At 39.6% G+C, this 24,580-nt stretch overlaps 1 protein-coding gene across 3 annotated transcripts in view; it reads left to right on the top strand.

Annotated features, from left to right (window-relative positions):
• UNC79 (unc-79 homolog, NALCN channel complex subunit) overlaps positions 1-24,580 on the top strand; it is a gene marked incomplete at both ends in the record, with an annotated part of 109,512 nt that overhangs the window by 10,575 nt on the left and 74,357 nt on the right. For 2 of the 3 annotated variants that reach the window (XM_084270580.1, XM_084270579.1), the window contains 15 exons: positions 653-957; positions 4,342-4,512; positions 7,498-7,590; positions 8,885-8,940; positions 9,584-9,713; positions 11,232-11,296; positions 12,695-12,783; positions 13,924-13,964; positions 15,219-15,247; positions 16,298-16,527; positions 16,859-17,030; positions 18,026-18,256; positions 20,042-20,232; positions 22,629-22,752; positions 23,964-24,104. In XM_084270580.1, the coding sequence (XP_084126706.1) occupies positions 653-957; positions 4,342-4,512; positions 7,498-7,590; positions 8,885-8,940; positions 9,584-9,713; positions 11,232-11,296; positions 12,695-12,783; positions 13,924-13,964; positions 15,219-15,247; positions 16,298-16,527; positions 16,859-17,030; positions 18,026-18,256; positions 20,042-20,232; positions 22,629-22,752; positions 23,964-24,104 (2,068 nt within the window). Of the gene's footprint in view, positions 1-652; positions 958-4,341; positions 4,513-7,497; positions 7,591-8,884; positions 8,941-9,583; positions 9,714-11,231; positions 11,297-12,694; positions 12,784-13,923; positions 13,965-15,218; positions 15,248-16,297; positions 16,528-16,858; positions 17,031-18,025; positions 18,257-20,041; positions 20,233-22,628; positions 22,753-23,963; positions 24,105-24,580 lie in introns of those variants that run through there. The other variant, XM_084270581.1, reaches the window with a different exon arrangement.

The following is a 24,580-nucleotide window of genomic DNA, read 5'->3' as shown; positions in this document are numbered from 1 at the left end:
GAAATATTATATTATTTCTAAATCCATGTGCCTGTTTTAAACTTCATTATCTCAAATGATACTGAGTGAGTGGTCATGAAACAGTATCATAAAATACATACAGACATTATTTTAATGCAATAAACATGTGATTATTAAGACTATCTTAACAAACACACATGTTTATTCTTTGCTAAAACATGTTTCTGCAAGTGCCACACCTATATTTTGCATGTTTTCAGTCAGTTGGTTCAAAAGATTGTGGGGGGCAGGGGGGTGGGGGGAAGAAATCTCTCAAAATCTCGGAGCAAAATACCAGCCTATTTTGACACAGTTAATTTTCCACAGCAAACACTCGTAATTCTCAGAATTTTTCTTAACTGTGAAACATGGGTAGGGCACTGAAACATGCATTTTTATATTTTTGCTCCTTATGAACCAGATAACACATGAGATGCAATGAAGTTTTCCTAGATGTCAATTTTTAATTCTCTTATCTTGAAGTATGTAAGCAAATGGTTGCTAGATTTGTAGACACACTGGTTTTGGTAGTGATTGCATCTTATGTGGGATGTATCTGGTGTTTTATTATTTGTTTTATAGTGTCATTTCAATGTAATGTGCTGTTCTTTGTGTCTTTGTTGTCTCTTTTTTTTCTTTGTCCCCCCAACAGCATTTTGTCCCGCACAGGGAAGAAGGAGAATCAAGATGCCTCCAATTTGACAGTGCCCATGACCATGTGTCTTTTTCCTGTGCCATTCCCACTCACCCCATCTCTAAGACCACAGGTCAGTTCCATCAACCCTACTGTTACTCGCTCCCTCCTTTACAGCGTCCTGCGAGATGCTCCATCTGAACGTGGCCAGCAAAGTCGTGATGCTCAGTTATCAGACTACCCATCTTTGGACTATCAAGGACTTTACGTGACACTGGTGACACTGCTGGATCTAGTTCCCTTGCTACAACATGGTCAACATGGTAAGCAGGCCCTTGAACCATTCCAGTACGCTTAACTTCAGTGCTGTGAATCCATGAATGATGCATAAATGCAGTAGAAGAGATGGGCCTAAACTGACCTGGATCTGGAATTCAAATCTCCTGGGATGTGTTTATATCCAAGTGTTTGGTTTGACTTTCTTAAATAAAAAATGATGGGGGTTCTTTTTGCTAATTGTGCATTTGGGTTTGAATTCTGAGGTGGTCTGATTTTTAGTGATATACTGGTGGTGTGTAACTAAAATACAGTGGTGTGTAACAAAAGTAGTACAGACGGCTCTAAAAAAAAACCTGGATTTTGAATTTGGATCAGCTGGGATGTCTTCAGACGGGTCTTTTTGGGGTAGCCCTCTTAAAAAGGCACAAACTGCTTGCAAATGTCTATGTGGCCTGTAACGAATATGCAGATTGAGTGTTTTGGTGAAGGTCCATCTCTAAATAGAACACAGTGCACATTTAATTGAAGAAAAAACATGGTAATGGTGATCTGAGATGGCTTTAAAATATTTCTGGTAAACAGGTAGTAAAATTTCTGTCTGACTTTCAGAAAAGTTGTATTTTCTTATATTTTGAATTAGGTAATTGCAAGTTTTTTATTATTTTTTTTTTTGCAACTGCATTGTATTTACATTGTTTTCCCTCAATTTCTTTATATGTCTGGTTTGTTAGTCTGTGGCTTTCCATACTGGGATTCAGGAGCCCAGTGTTCTCCCTGTGTCACATAAGTCAAATATTAATTTTCAGCATGATATCAGGGTGTATTAGGCCTGTAGTTCAGTAGAGGAAGATAGTTATTAATCTGATAATACTCTTTAAGAGGAAAGATGTTTCTGTTAAATGCTGAATTCCTTTTGAGCTGCCAGCAACTGAGATTTGAATCAAAAGCCTCACTAGGAATTAGTGTGATCTTGCAGAAGTGGGGGGGGGGGCTCCTAGCAAATTGTTGACTTAACTTCAGTTTCTGGAAATGGTGGACTTGTTTATTAAAGCAATGTTTTTCTAAATAGATAGCATGGTGATAATTAACAACCAGTGGAGACCTGTTAAGAACCAATAACCCTGAGCAAACGTAATTTCATTTTATGGCAGCACAATGGCTCTTCTGGCTGGGTTTTCCTCCCTTTGTCAGGCTTTTGTTACTGTGTCACTTGACATCCTAATAAACAATCTGGGACATATGGTTCCTACTTGAGTGAGGAAAACACTCCAGGAATAATTACCAGTGGCTCTTGTCAGCTGGAAGAGTACAGTGAGTGGGAATCTTACAGGTCTGCTGTTACCAAGTATTGTAATTGTTGTACTTGGTGAGTTACTAGGATGGTGAATAGCATGTCCTCCGTGTGACAGGTACCCAGTCCAAAACAGTCTTTGCAAATTGGATTTTGTATTGACACCTCTTCAAAGAAGAAATGTAAAGTACTATGTTTAAGGGGGAGAAATCAAAGGCAGAAACGAAATGGGTGAAATACTACCGTGGAAGGCATACTGCAGAGAGATCTGGGTGTTACAGTAGATTAGTGGCAGACTAGAAGTCACTGATATATTAATATTATTCTAGCAATATGTGAACAGGTGTTTTGTGTATGAGCTGCCCAAAGCATTTTCTTTATTATTGTAATAGCCTTTGCAAGGCCTCAGACTTGTCCGTCAGGCTTCAAGAAAGACATGGACTATGTGGGAGGAGTCCAGAAAAAGAAACAAGAATGATTTGAGGTCTAGAAAATGTGAATAGTGAGGACAAAAGGAAAGAACTTGGTTTATCTAGCTTAGACAAAAATGGGAGGCATGATTACAATATACAAATACATAAAGGTTGCTGCAAGGAGAAAGACAACTAAACCAAACTATTTGTGGTTATAGTTGATCAGGATAGGAAGTTATGGGCTTAAACTGCAGCAATGGAAATTAAAAAAAAAAAAGTCATTTCACAATAAAGAAGTTAAGTGCTAGGATGAATTGCCAGGAGGAAGAGAGAACTGTCTTGCAAATTTTCAAGAACAGTTTAGACAGATACCTGCCAGGAATAATTTGGTTGGCTCATGCTTGGGGTGAGGGGAGGTCACTTGCTATTTGCTATGGTTCTGTGTATGGAGAACTAAATTTTGCAATACAACTTGTTGTTTATTTCTCCTTCACCTTAGCATTTGGCTAAAAGAAATGTGGTTTTTTTTTTATCAGAACAATCAATGTTGTTTGGGTAAGTACAACTGGTACGCTAGGTGGTCCTGAGCCTTGTTCTGATCAGGTTATACAAAGCTCTACATGCTCAGCTGGTAAATATGTAGTGCAAGAGAGAAACACTACTCCTTAGTGTTGTGGGTCTGGTTGGGACCTTGTTTAGAAGACTTGCCAGAACCACTGAAAGGGAGTGCTAATTTTAATTCTTGCCGTGACTCATGAGGTTTACAGCTACAGATCTCTGCTTTTCAAAGGCAGTTTTTAATAATCCTAGTTGTACAGATGAAACTGAAGGCCTGTGTGAGTAACAAAACGAGTAACCTTTACCTGCTTATGATGTGTTGGGCTCATCATACAGGTTCAAACTTGGGGTTCATTGAGAGCTGTAACTGTTCTCAGGGCGTTACTGACCCCAGCTCATTGCCTTGTTTGGAAGAAGGTACAAAGATGCCTCAATGCCCAGATACACAGTAACCTGTCTCTTCCCTTTGGATGTTAAAATGTTCCACACTTATTAAGTATCCTTCCAAAGAGTTAGAAAATAGTTAATTGGGATAAATAGGGAATTTTTTTGACGAATATCCCTTTCCTTTTAAGACTTGGCCATTTTTTGCCTCAATGGCTTCCCAGGATAACAAGACCTGTAGTTTAATCATATGCTATTTGAAAAACACAGTGATGTTTCCTGTAGCAATTGTATGGGGAGCCCTTTGCAGCTTTCTTGAGGGTAATTAAGATCAAAATCTCATTTTTCTATGGATGATAAAGACTAGAATTCTTTTTGGAAAAGCAGGCCTTTCAATACCAAAGTGCGTGTCAAATTCTGGTTCTAATAAGATCTCTGCTTAAATGCAGGCCACTGTATGTTAATCACTATATGATTAAAATCAATATTGATTTTAATCAATGATTTTACTGGCTGTAGTGTTTATAGTCCCTCCAAACTCCTCTGAGTACCGTTAAACAGATGTTTCCCTCTATTGTAGGAGGGGGCTTAAAATTCTGGGTGAGGTCTTTTGTATATAGTGATTAACTTTAGAAATTACTTTGAGGGGGAAACTTTAAATGTAGTATTTTTCTGTAAACTAAAATTAGTTTACAGAATTTAGTTCTGTAAACTAAAATTTACGTAGTCATAATTATTTTTGCATGGTAATGATTCTGTATTTGTATCATTTTTTTCAACAGATCTTGGGCAATCCATTTTTTACACTACTACATGCTTACTTCCTTTTCTCAATGATGATATTTTGAGTACTTTGCCCTATACAATGATTTCAACACTAGCTACCTTTCCTCCATTTCTGCACAAGGATATTATAGAGTATCTCAGCACATCTTTCCTGCCTATGGCTATATGTAAGTAGAACTCATTCTGGTATTGTTATGTCTCAGAAAGTGTGGTGCACTGCTATGATAGCATTAGGCTGTAGGAATCAAAGTTTGATCTATCATAGAATTGTAATGGGACATCAATATACATATGTGTATTTGTAAAATAGTTCTACATGACTTTTTCAACGAGAAGTAATTATATATTTTTAATGTGTTCATTATGCTGTGTTGTTGTGCGAATTCTTAATTTAACTCATGAAGTTAAGCTTATTTAAATATTTAACTTATTTAAATAAAGACACTGTTTTCAGACTCAGAAGTTTCAGTGTCAGCAGTGGGAGTTTTGAATAGAGAATCAATGGGCAAACTGCTCCTTACATGATAGATAAAATAGCAGCATACAGTTTTTATGTTTGGACTATATCTGGATGTCTAGGTGATCTTTGATGGGCTTGGTGGTCTTTGAGGTCGTTACCAATCCAAAGCATTCTGTGATTCTATGGCTCTTACCAATGTAAAGATGTTGGCAAGAATTTCTGGGGTTTTTTCTCCCTCTTTTGGCCATTTTCTCTTCAAGTTCTGTACTAAATAACTTTGCCTTTAATGCCTCCTATCCATTAGTGTTAAGACTGAATCTGACAGTGCCTGCCTTTTTATCTCTTTCTTTCTTTTTTCTTCCCCTCCCTGAGGGTGCCTGATGATTACATAATTTCATAATCCCTGCACAATGTGAATCCTGAGGTGTGTTCTGATTGCTCATCTACGTGCCTGATAAAAAGCTTGATAGGATTTCAGTAGCAGTGAGAAATTTAACCATGTTCTGCAGATGAAAGCATTAGGATCGATATTAAAAGTCAGTTTTAATTACTGTGTGGGTTATCAAACGCTGCAACAGTTTGCCAGAAAGGTTGCAGATTCTCCATCCTAGCAGATGCTCAAAACACAACTGGTCCTGAGTACCTGCTCTAGCTGCCCTTTCTTTGAGCTGAAGGGTTGGGCAAGATGATCATCTCCAGAGATCCCTGGTAGCACCAGCTATACTATGATTCTGCAAGAATATCTCCTCCTTTCTATTCCAGAACTTCGTGGAAAAACCTGAACAACTTTGTGCAGGGATCAGTATTGATGTCTTTTAAGCCTGCAGAAGATGCTGTTAGAACATGGAAAGAAGCATGGCCCAGTTTTTGAGATTAAGATCTTACAGAAATTTATAACCAACGTTTTCTGTCTCTACTTGTCCGTGATCTTGGAGAAATCCTTTAACTCTTCTGTACCTCAGCTTCCCCATGTAAAATAGTCCCTTGTAAGATGTTGCAATGATGTTTTCTCTGTTAGCTTTGACAGGTTAATAACAGTATACGAACGAAAACTATCAAAATATATTTCATAACTGTGTGCAATAGTTCCTCTTCGGGATAAGAACCGAATGCTCCATTGCTGTTACCTGTTAAATTACAGCTGATGTAGGTCATTTACCCTTTCCTGACTATCTTCAGATCTGTAAAACTGTTCTCTAAAAGAACTGGTTGAGCCAAATCCTTGGTTTACTTAAATAGGTACTATTCTCCAACTGCCTTTGGCAGAGATTGCATCCGTATAGAGCATGGGAGCAACCTTTGTCATGCTGCCTTTTTCCTCAAACAGTTTTGGTTGGATCCCTGAATGAAATTAGTGTGCTGCTCTTTAAATTTGGCTTCTAGTACAGTGTCCTGTTTTTCTGCTGATGGCCACATTTTAGTTGCTAGGTTAGGATTTTCCAATTTCAATCCGTACAAGTAGACCTTGCTGTAATAATTTGGGGACTCTTACGTGAGTGGATGAGATTCTAAAAGGAATGAATGAAGTGCAGTGAAAAAAGCCACAGTAATGTTAGGTCATGTGGAGAAGTACTAGATAGAGCAAAATGCCCCATGTTCCCTTCCCTCTTTCTTTTCCAGTTGAGTGGGTTTTTTGATTAGTGGCCTAATCTTTTCCCACCAGGAACAATCTACCCCTTGACAAGTTGAGTGCAGAACTTTTCTTTCCTCTAGTATTCAGCTTTGAATCAAACCAAAAGGGAGGATGCAAGAGATTGTGTAAGCAGCTGGAGAGCCAGATGGAGGGGATGAAAGCATCTCACTGAACTGGTAGCTACAGTTCTGTGCTTCCATCCCAAATGCTTGGTATTTGGGTCCTGGCAGCCAGGCTTGGGAAAGTGCTGTGAGTGAGGATGTGAAGATGACATGCCACATCTCTCTGTAGGAGGTTGGCTTCAAAGCCATATTGCCATGTTATAGTTCAGCAAATAAACACCTACACCCTGCAGGGTTTTTCCAAGTATACCGTTTAATAGTAACCACTTTGTAGGAGACCAGAAGGAAGTCTAGCTACTTTCTGTATGAAGTCAAAGTTACAACAGCTTAACTAAACTTCAGTGCCACTGTTTATCTTAGCACAGTTCACATAACAAGGGGTACCAATTTTTCTGATATATAGCTGTAACTTGAACTCATACCATGTACTTGCTGAGAAGTAATCTGTGCCATACACCCAAGAGCCAGCAGCAACCACCAGCCCCAACCCTTCATTGATATACCTCAACAGCAGGCTTTCCATATCCCTCTTGTTTCTTTACCTTCTACTTCCTCCTTACCTTTTCTACGACCCAAACCCAAGGTGCACTTGACTGTACAAGTGGCATTGTTTTGACTAATCCCTGGGTTCTGAAGGAGAGTGCCTGAGAAGATCATTGTCTGTGGTTAATGCAGCTCTGAGAATGAAATCTTATTGATCTGGAAAACCAGGTGTGTGCTCTGTAAAGCAGTACCATATTCTTAGTAATCTTCCAGCAGAAAAGTGGTTTCACTCCCTCCAGTAGAAAATGTTTACAGGGTTTTTTTGGGTTTCTTGGCAGCATTATTAGGAATTTTATTTGCATCAGTTGGCATCAGTTATATGCTATTCTTGCCTAATTTTCCTTGCTATACAATAGAAAATGTTTTCTTTTTTTCCTCCCCCTTTTCTTTCAAGTGGGATCCTCAAAAAGAGAAGGTGTTCCAGCACATGTCAATCTATCTGCATCATCAATGCTTATGATTGCAATGCAGTACACATCAAACCCGGGTATGTGTAAATATGCAACGTGGTGTCGTTCTCCCTAGAACTCTGAGTCATGAAGAACCATGTCAAATGCAGCCATAAAAGTTCAGATGATAGCAAAAATCTTTCTCACCATCCAACACAGGAAGAAAAATAAGTGATTTTAGTCAAAACTGTAATTTCTGAGCATCATGTTCAAAGTAACCAATATGTAGCTAGGAGATCTTACTGCAATGGAGAGATTGGATTTGGCCCTAGACTGGAGACTCTGATCTACTCTTGCTTAGCATCAGAAAATAGTGCTGGTGTCAGTGTTGGGGAGAAGTCACCTCTAACTTCAAGCATAGAAACTCAAAGTAGCATTTTGTCTTATCCTGTGATTCAATCCCACCCATTTCATAACTGATACGTTTTTTTTTTTAAAGATGACAAGTAATGCTGGCTGCAGGATCAACAGAACTAGAATGAATTTAAATGGAATTATAAATATCCAAACACAAGGCCATTCTGTCTCATTGTGGCAGAGTCCCAGTTACATCAGTGGGATCACATAGCCAAATGGGAACAAAATTTAACATAAGGGAGCTGTTACTTTGCACAAGTCAACTATTTCCCATTTTATGTGGATGGTGTGTGTGGAGCAATCCCACACTGCAGTATGTGTGAGAGAAGTGTCACATCATACTAATGTAGGTCAGAGATAAATAAAACCAGACAACATTTTTAAAAGCTACTGGCCTATGTTAGGTTTTTTTTCCCCTGAAATATTCTGGTTTTGTTTGTGAATTCTGTGTCCCATCCATTTGAGAAAAATGTTGCCCTGTGGTTTTGGGGAAATCAAATGTGTAAAGCAGCCCATTTGGCACTCACATTTGTTTGATGGAGTGTGGCTCCCCTGGCCTTTGGTATGCACACAAATAATGTATTATTATGTGTGATTTCCATTACTGCCTCAAGATGAACGACAAGATACTCATTTACTGCTTTGCATTGTGCCTGAGGGATAAAGTTTAAGTGAATTAGCAGGTATTCTTAAACTAGGTGTGTTTGAAAAAGATCTCTCTTGCTGTGCAAAAAGCTGTACACTCATAATATCCTTACTGCATACCTTGACACAAAGAGGTTACTAATGCTTAATTTCTAATCCTTTGTGCTGACTCACAGAGCAATGATTCTTCAGCAAACCCTTCCAAACAAAAAGTAATTAAACAATGTAGAGTTTTGGACAGACAAATCAAAACCAATCAGCTATTTGTGTCTCTTCTGTAACTCAAGTTTCTGTTTCAGTTTTATGTCTATACTGTCTTTTCTCTCTCAGTGTATCACTGCCAATTATTGGAATGCCTCATGAAATATAAGCAAGAAGTATGGAAAGTAAGTTTAAGATGATATACACTTTGTGGAAACGACTGTATTTGGATAGTAATGAAAACCAGATGGCTTGAAAAATGAACTGGCTTTGTGCCAGGAAGTTACAAATGATCTTTATATCCAATCTTCCTTCTGGATTATGGAAAGGAAAGTGCCTTTGATTTTTTGGTTTATAAAAGCAGCTCCATGTTTTGTGGAACAGAGCTCCATTTCCTAAATACTATGTGGCTGCAGCTCCAATTAGCAGAGATTTTAATAACGAACCGTCTTCTCAGTTCATGTAGGACTGAATTTTTGTGAGGACTCTTTGTGAGTAGTGTCTTTAGCCTGAATCTGATCAGGATCCAGCTTTTTATCTACACCACACCTCTTTGCTCCACAGTTAGAGAGAAGCTTCATTTGCCATATATTACTATACTGAGCTGGGGGGGTGGTAGCTGTTGGGTGCTCCGATCAAACTCAGAAGCCAATTGTGAACGTGTTGTTGAAGTTGGTCTTCTAATCTACTTGTAAGAGCGTAACAAGGAGGTCTGGTAGGGCGTGAAATGTGTGTATTTTGTGTGTTTGGGTATCTTTGAACACAAGTAATAGATGCTGAATTGTGTGTTGTTACCTTACAAGATAAACACTTTGTGTCTTTCCTTAGGATTTGCTGTATGTGATAGCCTATGGACCATCTCAAGTTAAACCTCCAGCTGTACAAATGTTATTTCATTATTGGCCCAATTTAAAGCCCCCTGGGGCAATCAGTGAGTACAGAGGACTGCAGTACACAGGTCAGTGCAGCTGGTTTTGTGAAGGTCGAAATAAATATAATGGGCATGGTCAGAAGTGTGTGATGTCACGTGTTTACAGTCCTAAGATTATTGTTACATCTTTTGTTTGATAGGTTGATGCTTTCATTAAGTGTATAATAAATATTAAGTATATACAATATCTGTTTCTCTGTATTTTCAAAAACAGTTATGAAAAATAAAACCTGTGATCGTGACTAGTAAATATATCGTGTTTCTCCTGATACTAACTCAACCAGAACAGGAGAAGCAAAATCTAGGGATTTCCAAATGGTCTGTGAAACCCCTTTCTTGGCCTCACAAGGGCTCTGGCTTATGTTCCTTTCAGTTAGTGCTTTGATTGCTTTTGTTGTGCCTGCTGCTGTCAGTGCTGCTGTTACTAAGACTCCTTATCTGCCTGTTATTGTCAAAAAAAGTCAGGTGATGTCAGGTGCAGTCAGTATAATGGATAAATTCTCAAGATTGACTCCATGGTGAAAATGAGAAACAAAAGTCAGCAATGCAGCTGGAGCTGAGTTGGTGGATGGTACAATGTCCTCTGTCCACCAGACTCCCTAGTGATACTGACAGAGTTGTGCTTCTACAGTGGGGACTGTCTAGCAGCAGTTCATGACTCTCCTGTCTCAAACTCTTTGAAATAATCTGTCATATGGGATATGTTTTGTTACCTTCTGAAATTTCTGGGCCATGTGATATTTTAAATAATAAAAATAAAATTACTGGAAGAGACATTAGAAGTCACCCTAGACCAACTCAAGTACCTTCTGAGTGTTCCTGATATGCGTTTGTCTGATCTGTTCTAAAACCTTCCCTTGAAGGGCTGATAGCTTTCTCAACTTTAAAGGTCAGTCTCCTTTACAGATCTGTCAACTAAGCATGCTATTTCATCTGAGCACTGGATAGACTGGAATTGTTTATAAATCTATATGTATAATCTATATAAAAATCTCTGTATATAATCTGTGTATAAATTTTCAGTTAATGTGTCCCCAGATGGGATGAATATTACTTGCAGTTGCATTGCATATGACCTGGGGGCATCCCTCATAGCATCCAAGTGATGCCACTCAAACATAGTTTTGTTGTTTACTTCTTGGCATTACAAACCTAAGATTCCTTCTGCAGCTGCACTGTTTTTCAGTTTCCCTGGGAATGTTACTGAATTTACTGAGCTACTCCTACCATCCTACTCCAGGAGTGGAAGGATAAAGGTGTTGGTGAGATCAGGAAGGGTCTACAGCAGGCTTGCCTGCATTTTGATTTTTGCATTTCTCACTGAGTTCATGGTTCATTTCACAATTATATCGCAAAGAAGTCAGTAGGCATCCATATTCTAGGTTGCTTATTGGAATCATTAGGCTTCTTGAAGAATGGCTAGGTCTTCTCTCATATTTATGCAGTACTTAGTACAATAGGATCTTGTTCTTAACTGATGCCATTAGACACAAAGAATTTAAATACATTTTCCCCGTTTATAATCTGCTGTGTTTGGTTTTGCAGCCTGGAATCCTATTCATTGCCAGCACATTGAATGCCACAATGCGATTAACAAGCCAGCTGTGAAGGTATTGCCATTTATTCAGGGGTCAAACCCAACTGTCTGGGGGATGGGAGGTTACACTTTGATCCCAGCTGTACACTCTGGTTGTGTGCAGGTGACCAAGAGCAGGAGCTAAGGGAACAGCAGCAAAGCCTGTTGAGACCAAGGGAGTCAGAAAACTTTGTGAATATGTTTGGATGCCTAAAGCAAAATGGGATGTTTCCTCAAACTTCTATGGGCCAAGTCTTGCTATTAAACATAATGAGGGGTCCAGAGGACTTTATAAAATTTTAAACTGGCTCCTGGATAGTCCATGCCAATGAATATGTAGATATGTGTAAATATGTTCACAAATATTGCTATAGATAGGAAACATGTCAATTGCATAGTTACATTCACCTTGGTGTCTTCACTGAGGTTGTACAATGCACATACTCTGAGTGTGATCCTTTGCTTGGAATGTGTCCTAAAGCAAACAGCAGCAAAGCTTCACTTGCTTCTTGTGAAAGCAAGAAGTCATCGTTGAGGGAGGTAAAACAGAACTTTCCTGTTGACATGAATGGTATGAAAATAAAATGGCTTCACTGGGATCATAGCACAGTTTGATGGCAGAGGCAAGAACAGCACACCATGTCCAGGGCATATTACAGTTAGGTGTACTAATTAGATTAGTATCTAGTTAAGTATGTAGATAGATAGAGCAATTTTTCCTGGCACCAATTAATATACTGATATAATTAATATTAGTCAAACAGTTCTTCAGTGAGCCTTTTACACAGGCTATGATACAGATAGGGCATAACTGTGACACTGATCTCATAAGTCAGTATTCTGCTTTTCCTTAAATAGTACAAAACACTTAAACAAATGTGTATGCACCTGGTAATGTGGAAGGAGAAAAGCTAATGCCAGACAGAGTTAGGCCCTGTGCTGTCTTTTTCTTTTTGTCAGTGGAATTGTTCTGTACATGTAACAATCATGCTGACTGAAAATTAGATTTTTCTGGAAGAGGTGTTACTGAGAGAGAAAAATCTAGACTTTTACATTACCTTGTCTGAAGCAATGACTTCCCAAAATGACCATCTCTAGGGGGGGTGGGGCAGGAGGGGGAAGTAAGACTGTTGTAACTATGCAGGGTAAATGTGTAATACAAGATACACTTGTCTTTTGGAGACTGGTAATACTCATATTGAAATATGTCCTGTTCTCTTCCCATCGGCTCTCGTTTTCAGTTACATCTCTCTGTTAGAAATAATTTGAGATCCTGTAGTGCCAGATGCTGGGTCCATCTTTCACAATACTGAATGCTCTTAACATGTATCAGAGCTGTGCTATACTGTATGTCCTAGCATTAATGTGTTGAACTTTCTCAGTGAACTTCAGTGAACAGATGTGGTAATTCTTTTTCTTCTCTGTGTTTCAGATGTGCATTGACCCATCCTTGTCTGTAGCTTTGGGTGATAAGCCACCTCCTCTATATCTTTGTGAAGAATGTAGCCAGAGAATTGCAGGGTAGGTATACTAAGAGCTGGGAAATGATCAGATAATTAGAGTTCAGAACTCTGTATTATAAATTAGCGTGTAATTTATATAGATAACTTTGTTGAAATGTATGGAGCACACTGCTACTCAGCATGAATAAGGACTATGGAAACATATGCCATGATAGGCACTTACATCTAGCTTGAACCAGTAGTGAGTTTCAAAGTTAGGATCTCTGAATGAGTAGATAGTGTGGGATGCAGTGACTGATGGAGGAACTTTTCTAATGTACAAGCTTTTCATGTTTTTTCTCCTCATCTTTTAGTTGTCAGTGAAAGCAGGACATTACAGTAAAAGCTCTTAACAGAGATGTCATTACTTTGCTGTGACATATGTTTCAGATTATTCTCTTAGGTATACTGTGAAGCAGCAGAGGAAAGAATTGAAATTGGTCCAGGCTTGTCCGGTACCTGGAAGGAATATAGCCTGAGATGAATTAACATCACTTTTTCTTTTGTCATTTTTAACATTCATTTTAATTTTTTAAATATCTCTTTTATTTGCATTACTTCATAAGATCTACTAGTACTTATAGGGAGTTCCAATCACTAGTGCAAATGCACAAGGTTACACATAATTCAGAACCTTAATGATTTTTTTGTGTGCAGTTTAAGATACTTTTATATTGCACCAGCTGTAGGAAAAATAATGACAACTCACATTAAATTTTTGCTTGGTCATTGATTTAAAGCCACAGAAAACAGTAATTGAATTTGGTAGAAGCAAAGCTTCTAAGGAGACTCACAGAAAACTGTACTAGTACTTTTTTTTCTGTTTGTCTGTTATTCTTCACTATGATTTCTTAGCCATCAGATTTGAGAGCACACACTGTTTTAATTTGATAAATGTATGCCTTAGAGTAATTTTTTTTAAAGCCTTGAACATGGTAGGCCAACATCAGCAAATTAGTAATTTGCAGTAAGACAGGCACAAGAAAGAGAGGTAATGTAAAGCAGCCTGCAGTGAATATAGAACTACATTTGTAAAAAAAAAAAAGCTTCAGAATAATGTCAGTCCTACCACATTAATTTAGATAAATTTCCTCTCTGCAAAATTAAATGCATGTATAAATAAAAACTGGAGAGCTAATTAGATATATAATTTTTATAGGGATCATAGTGAATGGTTGATTGATGTACTTCTACCACAAGGTAAGAGATACTTTACGGGTAGGTACAAAGTATTTGTAATAGTACAAACCTATGCTTATTGATATTTCTGCATGCTATATTACTTGAAATGCTGCATTGTATTCTAAATGAACATTATAGAATTATGAAGTGGCTTGTACTTAATGCTGCTTAATGTCCTTAAAGTACCAAGAAAAACTGACTAATCCTCTATCTGAAGTAACTCTTTCTCTGTGAGGAAACAGACAATCAAACAGATTTTCAAATTGTGGAGTGTCCACAGGTGGGGCCAAGTTTTTAAAAAATACTTGTGTCCCACACCAGTGTCCAGAAAAAGGGACCAGTTCTTCTGGTAGCCTGGGTGTGATTCAAAAGCTCTTAAAGCTTCTGAAAGTCTGTTGTGTGAAGAGACGGTTGTAAAGGACGTCAGAAAAAGATGTAAGTTGTTTTTCAATGATCCAGTCATTGATCCAACCATTCTCCTTTGTTGGCCAGTGAGAGAGACTGCTATTCTTCTATCTACCAGAGAGAGTTTGATACTCTTTCATCTACGAGTATGCAGACAAAGCTTTTTGACAGACTTATCAGAATTTCTTGGCTTTACAGGGACAGTCACATGTTCTCTAAAATAACTGTTTCAAGGACAGAACAAAGACCCTCCCTCTTTGTCTTGCAAACTCACAATTCCTAGGTAGTGGAGTGTTTTTTTTCCTGTCTCCTTTTAACTGAAATCTAATCCAGATTAAGAATATTTTATTTACTTAAGGGAAGTACTTTTTACTCAGCCACATATGCTTACAGCATCAGATGTGGCCAGGTACACAGACTGAATAGCTACTGCTTGCAAGTTGAATTTGGAAACGTTCTGCTACAGAGATGATGGCTGCTTCTACACTGTTCACCCATATTCACTAATTGTTCATCCTGTGAGCTTTCACAGGCACTGTAGGCACATCTGAGCCATGTCTCCTGCAGCATGCCACAGCAGTGTGCCTACAGGTGTACTTTTATTAGTCTGGAGTATAAGCTTCGAAAGTGGTTGGGATGCAGAGCACACTGCACAATGCACAAAAGCTGTTCTTTCGTTTCAGTAGACCTAAGTGTTCAGTGTCCCACCCCAAGTGGTCCAACAGGCTTAGAGGTTTCAGTAATATCTGGAAACACAAGTTTAGCCTCAGAGTCTTCCTTGCAGCAGGTTCATTTTCCCATGGCTGCCATAGTAAAATAGAAGCATTGTCATTCTGTGTTGATGTTTTGTATGCCTTCCCCTTACAGCTGAAATTTCTGCTATATGTCAGAAGAAGGTAAGATTTAGTCATTTGTGTGATGGGGCATGATTTGCTGTTGTGTGCAGTGTCATTCCATTACTATATGGTGTGTTCTTTTTTGTACCATTCCAAATTTTCACAATTTATTCATGAATGCATTTGTTGGTGGATGGGAATGATTCAGCAGCAAGGTTTCTTTTTGTTAAAAATGCTGATGTTTGATTTGAGTTACAGGTTTTTTTGAAGTGGCAGTTAGTAAAGCAATTCAATTATGCAGTTTTTTTCAGTTTTTATTCTATAACTTTGCTTATGAAGAGGATAGAGCAAAAGATTAATGTTAAATCTAAGTGTTTATATCTTCTAATCTCCTTGAAGTCCTAGGTAAATCCTAAATTGGACAAAAATCCTACTGTAAACTGTATATTTAATATATGGACTAAAAGCCTTCAGTGTTTGGCTCTCAAAAGATTGCTGACAAAAAGAACTTGCTTGCAATATGTACCAGCCAGTGTGTTTTAATAAAATCTTAATAATGAGGAATATACTGTATAACATATTCTAGATCTTATGTGGTAAAGAAAGCTTTTATGTTGGGCCAGATTACCAGGTGGCAAAAATAAAGGTAGCACATATTTCTGTGGCTTGGGTGGTTACCTATGATAAGAGAGACCCTTACATATTATAAACTGACATGACACCATTAATTACACTCCTAAGGGTCTACCTGTTGCTACACATAACTGAAAAAGACATTCTAAAGTATAAATGGGTTGAGAACTACTGTAAATTTTAGAGATTGCTCCAAGCCAGAAAGTTGAGGTTGATGACTTAAGAGTTGGTTTGGTCTTCTCCAAAACAAGAGCAACTGTGACATTTAAGTCCAGGCCTGGCATTTAGGCCTGAACTCATCTTTCTGGAAGTTTGTGACACTTGGCAACAGGACTTTGCACATGGTTGTGCTTATATATATATAATGATTTTGGAAATGACCACCACTTTAAAGCCAGTTTCTCAGTGACTCCCATCACTGTTTCTAGTTCCAGGTCATGGTATCTGTGGCCTGATAAAATCTGTTTTATTTTCCAGAACTGTAGTTCACATGTCAGAAGAGCTGTTGTCACGTGCTTCTCAGCAGGCTGCTGTGGCCGCCATGGCAATAGGCCAGTGCGCTATTGCAAAAGGTGCCATTCAAATCATCACAGCAGTGAAGTTGGGGCAGCTGCAGAAACCCATCTTTATCAGACCTCACCACCCCCTATCAACACCCGGGAGTGTGGGGCAGAGGAACTTGTGTGTACTGTGGAAGCTGTGATCAGGTAATGGCAGCTTAGGAACCATCAATAAGATAACATTGGATCAGGCTTTCATGTAAACACTGCCTGCAAATCTTGTGCAACTTGGTTTTCATTTCACCAGGAGAAGTTCAGAGCAGAGGCGCTGAACTCCTGCTGCATTAGCAGAGTACTGATCAGTTGAGAGTGTTGTCCACATGGCAGAAGTCAACCTTTAACCCTAGAGTTTGGTGGGTTTTTATTACTGTTCTCAGGAAGCGATGAATCAGGTGCTTTAATCTCTTAATTATTCTTGATCAGATACTTGTATCCAGGCAGGAAAGCTGCATTCACTGACCAGAAGCTTTTTTTATAGCTTGCTGAAGGAAGCAGAGTTTCATGCTGAGCAGAGGGAGTATGAGCTAAACCGCAGAAGGCAGATGGGCCTTTCCTCATCCCATCACTCCCTGGACAACACAGACTTTGATAATAAAGATGATGACAAGCATGACCAACGCCTCCTGAGTCAGTTTGGAATCTGGTTCTTGGTGAGAAATTCTTGCTTTCTTCTCTCTATCCTCTCTCTTCCCTCTCCTTTTCTTCCTGAAGACCTGTAATATGGGTTCCGGTCTTCTCTGGGAAGCAGTGCTGTCAGCTGTTTCCCCAGAAATGACCTGAATGTTTTTCCTCTGTTCACTGCTGCAAGGTGGCCCTTACTGCTTTCAGTTTGCCACATGCCAAGAGCACAGCTTGCACTAGAAAGTGGCAACAGACAGCTGATTGATAGGTGATTAAAGGAGTTTCCTAAATCTCCTGTCACATGTTATTTTCCATTCTTTGGATTCCGTGCGACACTATGACTTGAAACTTTGTCTGCCCCTAGAAGATACCAAGAGCTCAAACAGCACATAATTAAGCAGTGTGCCTGGTCTGTGAACTGAGATACAGGCATGGACTCAGGACAATTTTACAATGCAGATGTTGTTCCAGAGGGAGTTTGGAGAAGGGAAGAAGAATATTCATTATTATGTGAGAATTTTTGAGGACTGAAAATTCATATTTCCACCCCAAATGAAGACAATAAATGAAAATAGGATAATTTTCTTTTGCAAAGCAAAGTTCACATATGTTGAATAGACATCTTCCTTCAGACTTTTTGAAACCGTGTGGTTTGACTATTTTTCTTATGTTTTATGTGTGTGTGTGTGTGTGTGTGTGTATCATATGTTTTACCAGATGTTACACTACCTTTTGAAATGAAAAGTAATTTTAAGTGCAAATGGAGAGGTTTCTGTTTGTCCAATCATTCTGTATCCATACTTTCAGTGGTAAAATGAAGAAAAAAAATTTCAGTGCTTTGTTTTTTTCCATCTCATTATATTTTCTCATTTGGAAATATTTTTCCAGTTGCCCCATGCCAAACTACTTAGAAGACAAAATGCAATTTACATCCCCAAATCTCTAACATGTGAAATACAGTAGACAAACAAGTTGCCACCTTAAATTCTAGAAATGAAACTTGATTTCTGTTTCTGTCTTCCAGGTGAGCCTTTGCACTCCCAGTGAGAATACACCCACAGAGAGTTTAGCAAGGCTGGTCAGCATGGTATTCCAGTGGTTTCACTCTACAGCTTACATGATGGATGATGAAGTTGGTAGTCTGGTCGAAAAGCTCAAACCCCAGTTTGTTACTAAGTGGCTGAAGACTGTTTGTGATGTCCGGTTTGATGTCATGGTTATGTGCCTCCTTCCTAAACCAATGGAGTTTGCCAGGGTAAGAATAATTTATCTGAAGGTTCCTTTTCTTGCCACAGAGTTTAAAGTTGTAAATATAAAGACCTTTTCTCACCCAGCTCTGTCAAGGTAAATGAAATCTCAGTGGTTTGAGGGAGCGGTGGAGTTCAGAAATTTTTCCTCTTCATAGCAATTTTACTTCTAGTGTGTTAGAGAGCAGGGATTATTTACAGTAATATGAGGATAGTCTGGAAGATTATTGTAAGTATTGAAAGATTGTGTACATTTTTGGTAGCTGCACATTTCCATTAGGCTGCTGAAGCAGTTTGCCTTACTAATATTTCTCTGTTCTTTACATACTTCATCTCTGCAACTGTGAATTGAGGTTCGTGAAATCAGAGTTGTAACTGAAAAGAATTCTGGGTGCCCTGTAGCTTCAGGTGAATAATTTAAGTGACTCAATTAAGAGACTGCCATGGTTCATGGATGAGGAGAGACTTACCTGAAAGGTTTTCTAGGGTGCCTAAGTGAGACTGCTGCTAAAATTGCTTCAAGAAAGAGTCTCCATTAATTATGAAGCAGAATTTGCCACTTAAACTGGGTAGTGAAGGCAGGGAACCAAGTCAGAGATGAGGATATTCCTCTGTAGAAAAGGAAACATCATCATGAAAATAGGAATTTTATATTTGTGAAGGGTTTAAGACTCTTTCCTTCATTTGTCACTGCCAACTATACCACACATACTTCTGTAAGATGCCTTTCATTTTATGACTGTCTTATGTAAAATGTCCAGGGGACATGTTGGTTTTATTTCCTAAAATTAAGTGGCTAGACTAGGAAGGGCCATAAAGACTTGATGTGAGGTATTACATCATCAGGGATGAAGTGTGCATCCACTAATATGTGGGATTTGCTGCATGTGTGCAGACCAGCATCTGTATGTGTCTTGCTCTGACCCATCACTCTGAAGATACACCTGCCTGTAGGAGGATTGGAGGATAGCTGAAGAAGTTTGAGAGCTTTGAGGCTAAAGGGGAAAGGAAAGACTGAAACTCATGCTGTAATCTCTTATGGATCTTTTTCTTGTCTTGGAACCAGCACCTTTTTTTGAGTTTTATTACCCCCACTGCAATATCTAAGACTAGACTGACAGCTTGCCAGATTTGCAGGGGTTCACTGGAACATGAAGACAAACAGCCATGAAATTAGCTGGGATGAATGGAGAAAAAATAGTTTGTTGGCTGAGATTACCCATAGTTGCTGCCAAAACAGCAGGCATCTCTAGAGCCATTAGTCAGGAACAGCACATGTGAGCTGAGGTCAGTTAGAATAATTAATCTTTATAGGCCAGTTACTTATTTACTTAGAAGTATACTTTTTGGCTTCTATCACACAGAACCTTCCCTCAAAAAAACCCAAAGCAAACAAGCACAAAAGAACACCTGGTACAATCCAAGTGTTGCAAAATAAAGACACAGCACTGTAACAAGCTGCCCAAAGCAGATAATGGAAGGTGCAAGTTTGACCAAACAAATCTGTTCCTTCTTGAGAACTGTAAACAATGAGAGGTTACTCTGCATCATGGCCTGGAGGTGAGCAAATGTAATGTAAATCTTGGACAGTGCTTTTGTGTACTGTGGGTCAAATGAAAGAGGAGGAAACAATGCAATCCCCACAGCTGAATTCTAAATTCAGGCTGCACAGTGCAGATGATCACCCCCCACAACTTTTTGACTGCAGCACTCTGAGCAAATTTATGGTGCTTGGGCAAGTTACAGGGACTAGAAATATCTTTCATCGGTGTGATTCCTGGAAATACCCACAGGTTGGCGGATACTGGGACAAATCATGTAGTGCTGTGACCCAGTTAAAGGAAGGACTGAACCGAATCCTTTGCTTGATTCCATACAACGTGATCAACCAGCCGGTGTGGGAATGTATCATGCCGGAGTGGTTGGAAGCGATAAGGACGGAAGTGCCCGATAACCAGCTGAAAGAGTTCCGGGAAGTGCTGAGGTATGTAGACGTTTGTTGTCGCCTGTGTTGATTGCTGTGGGTTTAGCAGAAGAAGAGGGACCTTGACAGGCTTGAGAGGTGGGGCTGTGTGAACAGAATCACAGAATCACAGGATCGTAGGGGTTGGAAGGGACCTCAGGAGATCTTCGGGTCCAACCCCCCTGCCAAAGCAGGGTCCCTATCTCATATTACATAGATAGGTGTCCAGACAAGACTTGAATCTCTCCAGAGATGGAGACTCCACCACCTCCCTGGGCAGCCTATTCCAGTGCTCCGTCACCCTCACTGTGAAAAAGTTCTTCCGCATGTTGGTGTGGAATTTCCTATGCTCCAGTTTACAGCCATTGCCCCTTGTCCTGTCCCCATAGACCACTGAAAAGGGGCTGGCCAATTCCCCCTGCATCCCATGTCTAAGATATTTATAAACACTAATTAGGTCCCCCCTAAGTCTTCTTTTCTCGAGACTAAACAGTCCCAGTTCACTCAGCCTGTTCTCATAGGGGAGATGTTCCAGGCCCCTAATCATCTTTGTAGCCTCCTCTGGACTCTCTCCAGGAGGTCCCTGTCTTTTTTATACCAGGGAGCCCAGAGCTGGACACAACACTCCAGGTGGGGCCTGACCAAGGCAGAGCAGAGGGGGAGGATAACCTCCTTCGACCTGCTGGACACACTCTTCCTAATGGATCCCAGGATCCCATTGGCTCTCTTAGCCACCAGTGCACACTGCTGGCTCATAGCCAACCTGTCATCAACCAGGACCCCCAGGTCCTTCTCCACAGAGCTCTTCTCCAGCAGGTCAGTTCAACAGCACGAAGTTCAACAAGGTTGTGCCACATGGCTTGGAACAATCCCAAGCACAACTACAGGCCGAGTGGCAAATGGATTGAGAGCAAGCTTGAGGAGGAGGACTTGGGCATGTTCATTGATGAGAAGCCTAACATTAGCTGGGAATAGGCACTTGCAGCCCAGAAAGCCAACCTGGGCTGCATCAAAAACAGTGTGACCAGCAAGTCGAGGGAGAGATTCTGCCCCTCTGGTCTGATCTGGTGAGACCACACCAGGAATGCTGTGTCTAGCTCTGAGGTCCCCAGTACAAGAAAGAGATGGAGCTGTTGGACTGAGTCCAGAGGAGGGCCACAAAGATGATAAGAGGGCTGGAGCACCTATCCTGTGAAAATAAGGTGAGACAGTTGGGCTTGTTCGTTCTGCGGAGGAGAAGGCTCTGGGGAGAACATATAGTAGCCTTCTAGTACCTAAAGAGACCTACAGGAAAGCTGGAGGGGGACTGTTTATAAGGGCATGGAGTGGTAGGATGAGGGGTAATGGCTTTAAACTGAAAGAGGGTAGATTTAGATTAGGATAAGACTCTTCCCTGTGAGGGCAGTGAGGCATTGGAACAGGCTGCCAAGAGAAGCTGGATCCCCCCTCCTTGGGAATGTTCAAGGCCAGGTTGGATGGGGCTTTGGGCAACTTGGTTTAGTGGAGGGTGTCCCTGTCCATGTCAGGGGGATTGGAACTAGATGAGCTTTAAGGCCCTTTCAACCCAAATCAGTCTGTGATTCTATGAAGATGCTGACAACAAATAAAAATGTCTGTGCAACAGACACTAGTATTCTGATTTTTATTTTTTTTAATGACTTACAGGTCTATGAAAACACTTAAACTTTGGGAGACTTTTCTTTCATGGCTCCTCATGTCTTAAAACTTGTATCAAGAGCCAACCACATGGATGCTGCTTTGCTGTGAGCAAGGCATGTGTTCAGTGGCTTCCTGCAGTGTGGTGGAAGCTATCCTTCTGCTTCTGGTCAGCTGTTGATGAGAAATGACATTAGTAGAACTGGCACTGAAAGACTGAAGATTAGTATTGACTTAGCTAATATCTTCCCCTGTTGAGCAAACACCAGAATGAACATGGAAATGAAAACAATGGTGGCTCTCTAGTCAGAACTTCATGTCTGGCCTTTGACAGTAAAACTTCACATTGCCTTTTGAGTGATGAAGAGGCTCCGAAACTGACCACAAGTTTGTATTTGTAGGTACAGATGTAAGCTTCTTTACTATAAACATGGAATAGTGGAGGAGTGTTGAGATGAGGAATTGTCCCATTTTTACATTAGATGATGAGAAATATATTGCTGTCAAATGCAACTGGGCTTGATACGAGATGTGATGTGATTTTTTGATGTGCATTTCCAAATTCAGAGATGACCATGTTCATTTAGGAGAAGTGGTATCAGCCACCTAACTCACCTCCTGTAGAGGGTGAGAATGCAAGTACAATTACAAAAGCATCGTCAGTGCTGGTAATGGGATTGCCTTTCTACCAGTTCTGTTACATCTCACACACTGTATACCATGGGAACTTGGTGACACTCTTATTTTTTCCTACTTTTCAGCAAAATGTTTGACATTGAACTTTGCCCTCTCCCTTTCTCCATGGAAGAGATGTTTGGCTTCATTAGCTGTCGATTCACAGGGTATCCATCCTCTGTGCAAGAGCAAGCATTGCTTTGGCTGCATGTAAGTATCTTCTCTTGAGAAGTCATGTTGAAGCACTTTGTGATTTTGGAAAATAAAAAAAAAAAAAAGGGAAAAAACCCAGCCACTTTTCCATCAATCACAGAACCTTTCTGCCCTTGGCTTAGCCCCAGTGTAAGGCAGATCCCAGGAAGCTTTATGTTAGTTGTCCATCATGGGCAGTATAATGGAAGCCTGGAAAGTCCTTTCTCCTTTGAGTGTCAGTTGTGTCTTTAGGGCCATTCAGCTGTCTGACTTCTTGCCAACAGTAGTTTTAGTCTCTGCAGAATTTGGTCTGTAGCTTCCAAAATTATTTCCAGACTCCAGAAGCAGCTATAGTTGTACACATATAGGAAGTTCTGGATTAGACTAACTGTATCCATCAGGCTTCCTGCTGCTCTGACCCTTCTGTGCTGTATTTGCCCACAAAGCTGGCATTCACCCAGTGTTCCTGTTCAAAAGCTACAGGAACAATCATGTCAGCTGGAGGCAGTGAATTCATATGGGTATACAGTTTTCCACAGGACCTCAGAATAATACCAGTATTCTTCATTATTGCTTCTTTTCTGTTGAGGGTTATTTCAGTTAAACCTTTGCAAAGACCAGTTTATCTGATGAGTGTAGCAGTTTTCATGTGTGCAAAGTTTTCAAGTAAAATGAAATTTTTTTCCCCCAGATTTTTCTTTACCTACTAACAGTTAATAGCAAGTACAACTGAGCTCATACTTGTCTGAACATTGGTGATGATAAATAGATGATAAATACTCCCTCAGTGTTGTGCAGGTAACCATCCTGTCACTATGTTGACACCTGTAGGCAACCATTCTGACCAGATTCTTAGAATAAATACAGGAATTCAGTTTTTAGTAATAAATACAGTATATAGCTATTCATCCAAGTATTGGTAATACTTTTGTTTTACAGAAATACTTCTGTGGAGCAGTCGCACATCCCTGTGTGTTTGTGCATAAAGCTGATCTCAAGGCACACCAAGTGGATGCCAACAAATAAATACACTTTTTTTTTTTTTTGCCAGTTCCCTTTTGCCCTGATGGTAACAGAAATCTAAGCTCACAGCTCTGCTCATTGAATCCCAAAATTAAATGCATGGAACTTGCTGAACTAAGGATCATATGATAAAAGTGTTAATGAATTAGCTAGCATTTTTTACCAAACTTGAAACTCATGCTTTTTTATTTATTGTCTTTCCTCAGGTGTTATCTGAACTAGATATTGTTGTTCCTCTTCAGTTACTAATCAGCATGTTTTCTGATGGAGTTAATTCTGTAAAAGAGTTAGCAAATCAAAGAAAATCGAGAGTCAGTGAACTGGCAGGAAATCTTGCAGCTCGGAGGGTAACTGTTATTTATCCTGCTTATCTTTTTGCTTAGAACAGTTTTCCTAATAGAATGCATGTGAAGAATTAGAACTTCTTTCAATATGACAGCATTTGGTTGGAAACACTATAAATTTTGAAAATGGAAGAAAATTGGTATGGCTTCTTCAATTAATACCACTCAGTGTAAAGATAATGTAGACAGGAACTGCAGAAAAACTATGCAGTTTTTCCTTAGTGAACTGATTAGTTTGGGATATGTTTGGAGTGCTCTTGGTATCTTTTCCAACCATTTTAATTCTCTGCACCTTCTTTTGCTAACCATCAGCACGTTGTTACGGATAACCGGTCACTCAGAGTGAGTATATTGTAGTACAAATTTGGTGGGCATAAGTATGTTCTGGAAGGGCAACAGAGCAGAATTTATTTCTGTTTCCCTGCATTTTTTTTCCTATCCAAGAGAGGCAAAAATTGATCTAAAGTTGTCTGTCAAAG

Source organism: Gallinula chloropus (genome assembly GCF_964237585.1).
Source record: "Gallinula chloropus genome assembly, chromosome: 14".
In the NCBI taxonomy this organism is placed as follows: domain Eukaryota; kingdom Metazoa; phylum Chordata; class Aves; order Gruiformes; family Rallidae; genus Gallinula; species Gallinula chloropus.
This window is presented reverse-complemented; position numbering and strand designations above follow the sequence as displayed.